Source organism: Salvia splendens, chromosome 5, assembly GCF_004379255.2.
Source record: "Salvia splendens isolate huo1 chromosome 5, SspV2, whole genome shotgun sequence".
In the NCBI taxonomy this organism is placed as follows: Eukaryota; Viridiplantae; Streptophyta; class Magnoliopsida; order Lamiales; family Lamiaceae; genus Salvia; species Salvia splendens.
In genome coordinates, this window is record NC_056036.1 from 10,011,492 (window position 1) to 10,023,670 (window position 12,179).

At 37.8% G+C, this 12,179-nt stretch overlaps 1 protein-coding gene and 1 long non-coding RNA gene across 3 annotated transcripts; both read right to left on the reverse strand.

Annotated features, from left to right (window-relative positions):
* Positions 1 to 1,810: 1,810 nt before the first annotated feature.
* Positions 1,811 to 2,788, reverse strand: LOC121803768 (zinc finger MYM-type protein 1-like). The gene has a single exon (XM_042203378.1). The coding sequence runs from the start codon at positions 2,786 to 2,788 to the stop codon at positions 1,811 to 1,813; it is 978 nt and encodes a 325-aa protein (XP_042059312.1).
* Positions 2,789 to 3,675: 887 nt separating this feature from the next.
* LOC121802695 lies at positions 3,676 to 5,346 on the reverse strand. 2 transcript variants are annotated; one of them, XR_006050835.1, is made up of 3 exons: positions 5,045 to 5,257; positions 4,219 to 4,724; positions 3,676 to 4,137 (listed from the first exon to the last, which is right to left on the reverse strand). It is a non-coding gene; the product is annotated as an uncharacterized LOC121802695 (long non-coding RNA). The 2 variants fall into 2 exon arrangements; XR_006050834.1 differs by having other exon boundaries at positions 3,676 to 4,724; positions 5,045 to 5,346.
* Between the last annotated feature and the right edge of the window lie 6,833 nt (positions 5,347 to 12,179).

Below are 12,179 nucleotides of genomic sequence, written 5' to 3' on the forward strand. Positions count from 1 at the left end.
CCACTAACTCATTCCCCCACATATCATTTTAAACTCATACATACAAGTGGACCCTTATTCCACTAACATTCTTATACCTACTTTTCTTAACATTTCTTAAAACCCGTGTCGGAAAGAAATGTGACTCTTATTCGCAGACGGATGGAGTATATGACTTTGATACCAAATGATATGGATTAGATATGACGAAGGACTTATTGAATATATTAATATATTAATCCAAGAACCCACGTATAAGTGTTTGCAGCGGCCTCCCTAGAATCAAATCATTCCAAGAGTATGGAAACCTCGACCAGCTATATGATCAACCAAGAATCTCATTATTGAACGACACAATACATTGCTCAATGTATTTTGATAAGTTATAAACAAGCAAAACACTCTACAAAGGTGTTGTTCAGTTTGACGTATAAAATAATAGTGAGATTTAATGTGGGATAAATAAATATGGACTTTATCTTTAGACTAAATTAGTATTGAATGTATATTGTTGTTTGGTTGCTTAAATTATATATTAAAGATAATTTTAGTTATATGTTTAGTTAATAAAATTAATAACAAAATTAGGAATACTAATTTAGATAAATTTGATATGATAAATTATGAATTGATTTAAATTAATAATTAACCAATTGAATAATTAAATATATAATGATTAATTATATAATCAAATCAAATAGTAATAATTTTTTTCTATAAATTATGAATCAGTACTAATTAATTAACTAATTAAAGAAATAAAATGGAAAAATTAATTATCTGGATAAATCATACTAGTATATTATTAAATCTTATGCAACCGTCATCTATTAATAAACAATTCTCAAATTCTCAAAATAGAGAGGCACTCAACACTCGGAAACTATTAATTCTACGATGTATAAATAATAAAAATAAATTATAAATCAAAAGCCCAAAATTACCACCATCATCATCATCATTTCTTCCCAAAAGAAAGAATAGAAAAAATCAAATCTTGATCATTTTTCCATCGACGAGAGAAATAGAGAAGATGGAGAGAGGGGGAGCAGAGAGAGAATAGAGAGGACAGGCGCTGTGAGAGTGGAGGTGCCCAAGGTTTACAGTTCAGGCAGTTATCCGCGGAACCGTAACCGTGAGATTTTATCCGAACTGAAACCGTCGATTTTAGAACCGTGGTTTGATTCAGGTTCGAGAATTTCTGAACCGAAACCGTACCAGAACACCCTCGAGATTCGGTTCCGGTTCAACATTTTCCTAAACAGGAAGCGTGGGCACCTCTATCAGTGAGACTAAAATAGTCGTTGGAGTATGGATGCGATTCATTGTCTCGGATTAAAAGTGAAAATATAGTACTGGGGCAGGCAGGCTGCAACTCCGGCTGAATCTGATTTACATCCTAGAAACTGAACGGATGATAAAACTTGAGTTAGACAAAGTCTTGGGTTTATCCGGATAACCAAACGGGCACAAAGAGAATTCAATCCACAAAGTCAAAGTCAATTTTTGATTATCATCAAATATGTTTTAAAAATGACATGCTTATAAACATATTAATAGGCTATAAATAGAATGATCTATTGAGAGTCTCACTTTATTAACACAACTTAAAACTCATTAAAAATACTCATAATATGATAGGGGCTCAACCAACAAGACCAACATGACGAGCAACACGTCTACCCTGTGGCGGAGCCAGAGATTTCATAATGGGGGTCTAAAATTAAACTTCAAAAAAAATTACATAAATTAAATTATAAGGTTCAAAATGTAAAAGTCAAATGCAATCACATCATAACATTTGTCTTCTATTCTTCATCTTCTGAAACCGCTACATAATAGTTTCATTGGTAACTTTAACAAACACATCCTTTTCGATGTAAGGAACTAAGCAATCATTCAATAGTTGGTCTCCCATGCTATTACGTAGAGAAGTCTTGATGATCTTCATTGCTGAAAAGGCTCTTTCTACTGATGCAGTGGCAACTGGTAAGATCAATGACAACTTAACTAATGAATAAACCATTGGAAAAACTTCATGTTTCCTTGTAAAAACCATCTTTTGAGCAAGACCACTGATTCCTGATATTTGTGAAAACTTTTCATCTATGCGCACATCGAAAATAAAGTTCTCAAGTTGACTTTTAAGCTCGGACAAAGCAACTTCAGAAAATTCAGAAGGATAATACCGTGCAAGACGAAGCAGCTTCTCCAAATCAAATGCAGAAAATAAATCCCTAGGATCAAAACATGACATGCATAAAACTAAGTCTGTGTTGACTTCATCAAAATGTTGATTCAACTCTTGAGCTTGCAAGTCAATAACAGAACAAAAGAGCTCAACTCGATAATAGTGGAGATTCTTCATTTTCTCAGCTCTACGTCTTCCTTTTTTTCGAGCTACAAACTCATCTTCCATGTCAAGCACATCCAGTTCATATTTGCTACAAAACTTAGAAACATCAGCAAACAATACATCCCAATCTTTTTCCATCATTATTTGCAGACGTGATTTTGCTACCTTGACAAGATTCATCGCATTAACAATGTCTTGATCTTTCTTTTGTAGCACTTGGGAGAGTTCATGTGTGATTCCCAAGATTTGCTTCATAAGATGTAACACAAAGACAAACTCAAAACTATTTATAATTTCTAGCACATCATCAGCTTCAGCCCTTATTGAATCGTCATGACCATTCTCCCCAACATACTCAAAAACATCAACAATAGAAGAATATAAATGTATCAAGTTGACAAGAGTACCGTAATGTGAACTCCAACGAGTATCTCCAGGTCGCTTCAATGACATTTCTTGATTAAGTTCAAAATAGTCAACACTGATTAAGTTCAAAATATTTGATATTTTCTGTATGCAAAACTATTAACACACACATCAAATTAAGAATTGGAGTTATAAAATTCCAACTACAGAACCACCGTAGTCCATAGCCATTGAATTACATAAGCTATCTTCCTTCTCCCCCTTTGAATTATTATTGCAGCCAAACAAAAAAACAACCTATGCAGAAAAATTAATTGAATTATATTTGAGTTTTGAATATACCTAGTTCTAGTTTACCAGATTTCAGATTTGGAACGACAGAATGAATACGCTAAATTCAGACTTGGATTGGAACGGCAGAATGAATACGCTAAATTAAGAGGCACGATTCATATATATTTTGCTGAAACCTATCTCTAATATTATATTTATTATAAATTATAATTATTGTGAAATTACTAAAATACCCCTAAGTTTTTTAAGAATTAGTGGGGGGACCATGGGCCCCTGGCCCCACCCTCCCTCCGCCCCTGCATCCACCCGACGTCCGACGAGCCACTAAGCGAAGGAACCAGCGCCAACACGAAACCAAGGAAGTTGGTGATCGACAATGAAATGTGAGTGTGAAGCATGTGATAAAGAGACATTGGTACTATGTCGATTTTCTAGCAAATCGGTTAACTGGGATGCCGCTAGAAGTGCATATGTTGGACTATCCTAGAGGCTTAATGAACGTTCTTCTGCTGGAAGAGCGGGGTTGAAAGAGGATTTCAAGATGCACACTACCCTCGTTTTCTATATACACCACAATTTTCTAAACAAATTAGTGCTACTGTTGCGCAAATAGAGTTTCAATTCAACTGACGCAATTTAAAAGTTCGATTTGAAATTGCAGTAATGTTCAAAAATCGGGATTTAATGTGCAATGATCTCTTATTAATACTAAGAACAACAATTTTCTATATACACCACAATTTTATTGATTGGAATAACTATTGATTGAAACAACAAATCATACTCCCTAAAATCATATACAAAGAACAACTCAGAAAACTCAGATGCTTAACAATACCTCTGAAACTATACAAATGTGAACTCCTCAATACCAATCTAATCCACTCCATTCTAGCATTGCTGCTATTTTGGGGGAAAGAAGCTTACGCTGATGCATAGATCGTCGGCATTATACAAGAACTCGCAGATGCACGAGTCTTTGTCTTCCACATTGTTCACTTCACAAAGGCTTTTCCAGCCTCCGATGTAGAACATCCTCTGGTCCGTCCACATCTTGCGTTTGGCCTTCCTTTTGGGTCGATGAGCGTCACATTCTCAGGGAGTTTCAGGTTGTAGCTTTTGATCGCATCCACAGGTATATACTATCATTGTAGTAGCAACATGTTGGTCAATAAATGGTAGGTTCTATCAAAATACTATACAAATGGGTCGTGTGTGCTTACTAATTCATAAGCTCTGCCTCTTCTTTTTTTTGGTCACGAAATAAGGATTTGGGGATGGTGGAATGAACCTTGTTTTCATGAGCTCTGCACCGTACCGTTGAAAAGGTGGCAAATTATATTAAATGCTATTTCCCCAAATTCTTATGTGAGTTTGCCACCAAATTCAACTTGGCAAATAATATTAAATGCTATTTTCCAAAATTCGTTTCATTATCTTTTATTCTTTTTTTTGCATCTTACCTAACCCCAAAGATTTTTAAACACCGATTTTATGCCACCAAAATTCAAATAATTTAAAATTAATAAGATGTGCTTGTCACCTATTTTCAGAATATCCGCTCGGTAGTTTGCTTTCCACCCCCCACAATAGTGCTCTCTACCATCCTTCCACGATGTGCGCTTCGTCTCGAGAAGTTTGATCTCGTCGGTTCTCGTTGTTTAGGAGGCTTCTCATCAATGTCATCACCAGCCTCATCATCCCCTGTCTTTACTTCCACTTTTCCAACCTGCCGTTTCGTGGTCTTGGCATTATAGTAATTGTTGGAATACACGATATATATAGTGTTACATTATACTAGTAAATTTCCCCCTTCCTCTAAACCAAATACTCCTAGGTCCCCAATAAAATGGACCTATACCATCTCAGGTATATATAGTACTTAAGTAAAATCCTACCAACAGTTGGGCCACACACAACCATACAATTTACAAAACCAAGATCATTTGATAGACAGAAATCTAACAATGCAAACTTAACAAAAAAATTTATGCAATTCAGTAATATTGAATAAAACAAAAGGTAAAACAGAAGGAATGAGAACATTACATTTGGTACTGAACGTCTCTGAACAATGTGTGCAGCCCTACACGTCGCCATATACGATGGACCACTTCACCAAATTATAGCAAAGCCAAAAACAGCCTTAAATAATGACTATTTTACTTGGTAGATGGAAAAAAAGGAAACTTATAACCTTTTATAGGTGAGAAAAGAGATATATTTCGGGTAAGAGTTCGATGTGGGATAAAGACTATATGTGAGAAAAAATAAGTATCTCGGGTAAGCGTTCGATGTGGGATAATGACTATCAACTAAAAACTCGATATGGGATAAAAAAAGAAGACTTCTAAAATGAGATTGTATCTTCTACCATGAAATTCAACATAAAAAAGTAACTATTCTACGTAATAGTTAGATTTCTACTTAGAATACACATTAACCACCAAAAATAACATGCATTTGTTGGGTATCAATGGTACTCCATAATTGATTACACAAAAGGAATTTTATTACACTCAATAATGGTGTACGAAACACCAAATACACGACACGACACTACACGACGACGAGGGTGTACAACATCAACACAAAACCACACTACAATAATTTAGAGGACACAACCCAAAACACACTCTTGGAGGACACACCTCGCTACATACCCGAGTACACACCTCTCATTAGAACACTCACTCATTCACTTATCTTCAATTCTTCACTCCTTCTTGCATTGCTATAAAGAGGCCTATAGCTTGTTTATAGGATTTCAACATCGGTGAGCAACAAAACAACCGAAATATTTTGGTAACTAGATTTCAACCTATTCTGGATTAATCTATGCTTAGTCGGTTAACATGAGCTAGATACTTCTAGTCATACATATTCGAGCTCTAATTATTTTAATGGAGCATTGCAAAATATCTATTCCTCTAATATTTTTGTTGCCTAAATATTGTCTTTCTAGGCTCCTCTAGAAGTCGGAGGAGACATTTTCAACGGCATTTTGTAAGACAATCTCCTCCAATGACACTGGGCTAACACCATTCCCCTTGTATTTTGTGAAGTGCAACTAGAGTCACCTTTTTCATAGAATTTATTGTGACTCTCTCTTTAATTTTGAAATTAGCAACCTTGTACAAGATATGTAGTATCAGCCTCATTCAAACCTACGGTTTTCTTCCCAAGCATACTTGTGCAATCTATTAAAGTTGGACATTCCTAATATCCTTGACACCCCATCTATCTATATCCCAAGGTTGATGAATCATGCATGTGATGATGTGAACCTCTACACATAACCTTATAATCAACTAGAGTCACCTATATTTAGACATGTAGCTCTTACATCCACAAACAACGAAGACCTCTTTGTGTCCTCACTGTTACCTAAGTGAATACACATATGGAAGTTGGATCATATCTAAGGTTGCACAGAAAATCAAGAATTAAATAATCTGCCATCTAATTACCGGGCATTTTCTGGAACATATTTCACAAGAATCTCCAAAAAAAAAACATAGAATCAAATAGCAATAATGAATTAAACATAACTGAAACTAATTGCAACCAAACTAAATAACTACACAACACAAAAAGCAGAAAACATAAGCTAAACTACAAATTGTTATATTCAAAAGAATGAATTAATAAAATGGATAATACCAAACTATCTGCGCTGATTTTGGTAGTCGAGTAATAATGTGATATTCAACATTTTCGTTTTCCTTTAACTGATATCGATTATGTTATACAAACATGCAAGATAGTGAAGAGTAAAGTTAAATCTGGATGAAACAGGTAAAAGAAACTGCTCAATCAAAATTACAGAAGGGAAAAAAGGGTGAGTTTATTTCTTATCTGGCGATAATCCATGAAGAGAGTTCATTTTCCCGGTAAATCGGGATTTATCTTATATTCGAATAGGTTTCAACGTTTTGACAACAACGGAGTATACATTTTTTTTCTCCATTCTTTCGGTTCCTTTTTCCTCTCTTTTTTTTCTCTAATTATTTTTCAAGATACGAATGATAATAAAGTTGAAAAAATTAAATATAAAATTAAAAATAGGTCAATAAGTACTAGATAACTCTTATACCAAATGATATGGATTTAATATGATAAAAGACTCAGTTGGATATATTGATCCAAGACCCATTGATAAAATTAATAATTGATCAATAAGTACTAGATGACTCTGCAGATGAAGCTATCGTCGGTCTCTCGCCCCATGCTCCACCACCTCGTATAAGGAGGCCTCCAATCCGTTTTCAAGACTAAGTATGGAGTTAGTTATTTATAGTTAGTTATGCTCGTTTATCTAATGTAATAGACTTGGAAGTCGAGCGTATTTATAAGTTCTATCTCGGGTTTTCTTTGTGGTTCTTTCCCCGGAGATAGGAGGTTGAACCGCCCTAGGGTGTAGATATTAAAAGTGAACTTGTCAACACATTTATTATGAATGATAAGATATTTCCCAAATTTGCTGCTTTCTCTTTATTTTCTCTCAAAACTGACGAACTGTCCGATCAAAACTGACGAACTGTCCGACGGAGGAGACCTTCGCGTGCAGCCTGAATTTGATCGCCGAGCTCCCTCGCCGTTGATCCTTGTCTCGATACGATCAATATCGTATCATTTGGTGCTTTCATTGACGTTCTCATGGCAACAAATCCAAACAACATACCGCTTCCAAGTCGGGAACAGCATGGGTCGACACCACCAGGTGCGCCTACTCTTACAGCGACAACAACTCCGACAGTAATTCTCTTAACCATGGAAACCGAGAGAGGCAGTGCAAGAATAACTAGACATTGTAGGTATGCAGAGAATGTATTAAGTTCTCTTATTTCAGTATATCAAAGTGTATACAATCGTGCTTCTCTTATAGGAGAAGAATATCTCTATCTAAGGAATAAATCATTCTACTCTTAATTACATATCAATAACATATCTTCTATTCCAAGACATACCAATTAGGTAATATCCTCTGATTTCCTTCCTTGTATATCTTGATATGATTTTATTCCTTGTGTAGTTTGACACTCCCCCTCAAGTTGAGCAACGGTATTCCTGATGTTCAACTTGCCCAGAACTACTTTAAACACCTCAGGATTCACTGCCTTGGTGAGTATATCTGCAAGTTGTTCTTCTGATCTGACAAAGGGAAATTCAATAGTTCATTCTTCAAGCTTCTCTTTGATGAAATGTCGGTCCACCTCCACACGCTTAGTCCTATCATGTTGGACTGGGTTTTCAGAGATACTAATTGATGTCTTGTTGTCGCAGAATAACCTGCTCTTCCGTGTGGGAGGAAACCCGATCTCAGTTAGGAGTCTCCTAAGCCACATGATTTCCATAAGTCCACTTTTCATCCCACGAAACTCCGCTTCTGCGCTGGACAGGGCAACAACTTTTTGTTTCTTGCTCCTCCAGGTGACTAAGTTACCTCCTACAAAGGTAAAGTATCCTCCAGTTGAACGCCTATCTACATAGTTGCTTGCCCAATCAACATCAGTGAACCCGTCGATTTCTAGATCTTCTTTCTTTTCTAGGAACACTCCATAGCCTATGGTTCCCTTTAGGTATCTCACTATCCTCAAGGCTGCTTCCATATGATCCTCTTGAGGTTAGTGCATGAACTGGCTGACTATCCCAACAGCATACGTAATATCGGGTCTAGTATGGGAAATGTAGATTAGCTTGCCGACTAACCTTTGGTATTGTTCCCTGTCTGTTCTCTTGCTCCTTCTACAGCTCTTAGTCCATGATTGACTACCATCGGTGTCTCCGCAGGCTTGCAGTCCAGTAAGCCTGTTTCTGCTAATAGGTCAAGCACATATTTCTTCTGTCTTAGAAAAATTCCACATTCTGATCTAAGCACTTCGATTCCCAAAAAATACTTCAATGCTCCTAGATCCTTCATTTCGAATTCTCTGAAAAGGTTGACGTTTAATTCTTCAATTTCTTCCACATCATCTCCAGTAATTATCATATCATCGACGTAGATAATCAGGTACGTCACCTTGCCTTCTCTCTTCTTCAAGAATAGTGTGTGGTCAGAATGACTTTGCTTAAAGCCATACTTATCCATCGTCTGACAGAACCTTCCAAACCATACCCTTGGGGACTGTTTTAGTCCATACAGAGTCTTCCTGAGTCGGCAGACTTCTCCGTTTCCAAATTCCCCTCCATATCCTGGTAGAACCTCCATATATACTTCATTGTCTCTCTCAAGTTCCCCGTGGAGGAAAGCGTTAGTAACATCGAACTGATAGAGCGGCCAATCTTTACTTACTGCTACCGACAGTAGGGTTCGGACAGTGTTCAGTTTTGCAACTGGAGAAAAGCTCTCTGCATAATCAACCCTGTACACTTGAGTGTATCCTTTAGCAACCAATCTTGCCTTACATCTCTCGATCGAACCATCGGCTTGCCTTTTAATAGTGAACACCCAACGACACCCCACTGGCTTCTTCCCTTCTGGCAACAAACATTTTTCCCACGTTTGATTCTTGATGAGTGCATCCATTTCTTTTTCCATGGCTGCTCTCCAATTCTTGTGCCGCATTGCTTCCTGAACTGATTAAGGTATTTCCTCCTCCTCATAGAGTGCAGTCTCAAATGCTCTTGCCATTTCTGTGAGCTGTTCTTAGACCATGTTAGCAACTAAATATCTTGTCTTTCTTCCCTTCCAATCTAGGGAGTATCTCCTCGGGGGGATTCCTCGTGTACTTCTTTAAGGCAATTCATATTGTCATGTATCTCCGTCAATTCCTCTTTCCTCACTGTTTTGGATAGTCTCATCTTCTTGTCTCGTATTAATTACAATATTCGTACTATCTTGAGGAATACTATTACAATCAGAACTTGTTACCTCAGGATCCGAGAGCGAGTCTGGCAGTTCTGGAGTGGCACTTAGCGCCTTGTTCAGTACAGGAGGAATCAGTGTCTTTCTTGTACCACTAACTATCTCGGATGGACTGACCTCAGTGACGAAGTCTGGATTGGACGGATGATTTTGGGAATTTTTTTTCTTCACAAGTATCCCGACGGGCTTCTCTCTCTCCCCCTTGGTTGGTGGAGGTGTGGTTTAGTGTATAGGAAGGCAACCAATTAGGTGAGTCGTCTTTCTGTTGGTCTGAATTATTCTCCCCCTGACTCTCGGATTGGTTGTAAAAATATTCCCCTTCAACGAAATCGCAGTTTATGGTAGTGTATAAAGTTTGGGTTTTAGGGTCATAGCATCTGTACCCTTTCTGATTTTTCCCATATCCCAAGAAGACGCATTTAACAGTGCAGGGTGAAAATTTGGATCGTTCTTGATTTGGAATGTGAACAAATGTTGTGCAGCCAAACACTTTGGGTTCCAAGGTAAGGGATGATGGTATTTGGGTTTATGTAGCTAGGATTTCGAGCGGAGTTTTGAAGTCGAGGATTTTTGTTGGGAAGCGATTAATGAGGTAAACAGAGGTGACAATTGCTTCTAGCCAAAAGGCTTTTGGAATTTTTGATTCAATAAGGAATGCTCGAGTAATTTCTAGGATATACCTATTTTTTCTCTCAGCTACACCATTTTGTTCAGGTGTATGTGGGCAAGTGATCTGGTGAACTAACCCTTTTTCCCGAAAAAAATTATGCATTGCAGAGTTAACAAACTCTCCCCCGTTATCGGATCTAAGGATTTGGATGGTCTGTTTATATTGAGTTTGTATAAGTGTATAAAATTGAGTAAATTTCTCAAAAACTTCTGATTTTGCTTTTAAAAAATAAACCCAGTCATACGTGAATAGTCATCTACAAACAACAAGAAATAGAGAATACCCAAACCCCCAATAACAGGTGCAGGACTCCAAACATCATAATGAATTAAAGAAAAAGGAGTTTTTACTTGAGTACTGTTTAAAGGAAATGTATGTCTGTGGCTCTTAGTCAAAAAACAAGTCTCGCAATTCATAGTAAATGAAGAATTAATCTTAGGAAAAATCATATGCATATATCCTATAGATAGATGCCCTAACCGGCGATGCCAAAGCCAGGCTTGTCTTTCAGTCAGCCCATGAGATAGTAGCGCAGTACTTTGTTGAACAACCTCATCCACATAATACAGCCTGCGTCGCTCAGTGCCACGCCCAACTGTCATCCCCGTCTGGGTATCCTGTAATAGACAAAAGTGAGGTTACATCAATAATTTGCAATTAAGTTTCCGAGTTGCATGACTTACTGATAGCAATTTATGAGATAATGACGGAACATAGAGGCAATTGGACAGGCGTAGAGTGGATGAGATATTAATAGTGCCCGATCCCTCGACCGGTGCAAGTTCCCCATTGGCTGTTTGAACAAAGATTTTTCTAGATTTTGAAATATTTAAAAAATCATATGGGTCGAACGACATGGTATCCATTGCCCCACAGTAAAAAATCCAATCATGATCTCGTTCCCCAATTTCAGATATTGATGAATTAGCTAGGGCTTGAAAAGGATTGTGACATGCTACAGATGCATCAATTTCAAAATTCTGGGGTTCTTCTGAACATATTACGGAACTAAATGGATCGTATGGTAAAATATGGTAGGCTAATGGGTCAGTTTGTAAATTATGTTCATGCTTGGGGAGGCTAAAATAGGATTACTATGAAAATGGGGTAAAAACTTGAAATCTAGGAAATTAGAGGGATTCAAATTGAATCCCTCTTTACCTTTCGCCCAAATCTGGGCCGCCTCATCTTCTGAACTCCCAGCCCTAGCCGCCCCGCCGCCGCAGGTTAACTCCATCCCGGAGTTCCACACCCTAGCCACTGTTGCCACCGCCTTGTCCTCGTCTCAGACTCCGCTTTGATTCGGAGTACCATTGCTGCCCATCGAGAAATCGACGTGGGTAGTTCGATCTCCGACCACTGTGGCTACTGACACCCGTCCTCCGCCGCGACCCCGTTGCTAGCGTGCCTTCTTTATCTCATCCCACCACTCCGGATACCCGTGAATCACGAAGCATGTATCCCAGGTATGTTTTTTTCCGCCGCAGTGGATGCAAGAGAGTTTGTTCTTGTCATCTTCTCCCTTGCGGTTGGCCGGAAAACGTGGTGGGTTGGCCGCTGGGCGATTTCTGTCGAACGCCCCCATACCGATTCTAACTCCAGATTCCTTTGGCTTGTTGGTTGTCTTCATCACCTTCTCATTTGCT

Excerpts from the sequence above, each read along its gene's own strand:
- LOC121803768 (XM_042203378.1), bottom strand. The coding sequence starts at position 2,788 with ATGTCATTGAAGCGACCTGGAGATACTCGTTGGAGTTCACATTACGGT.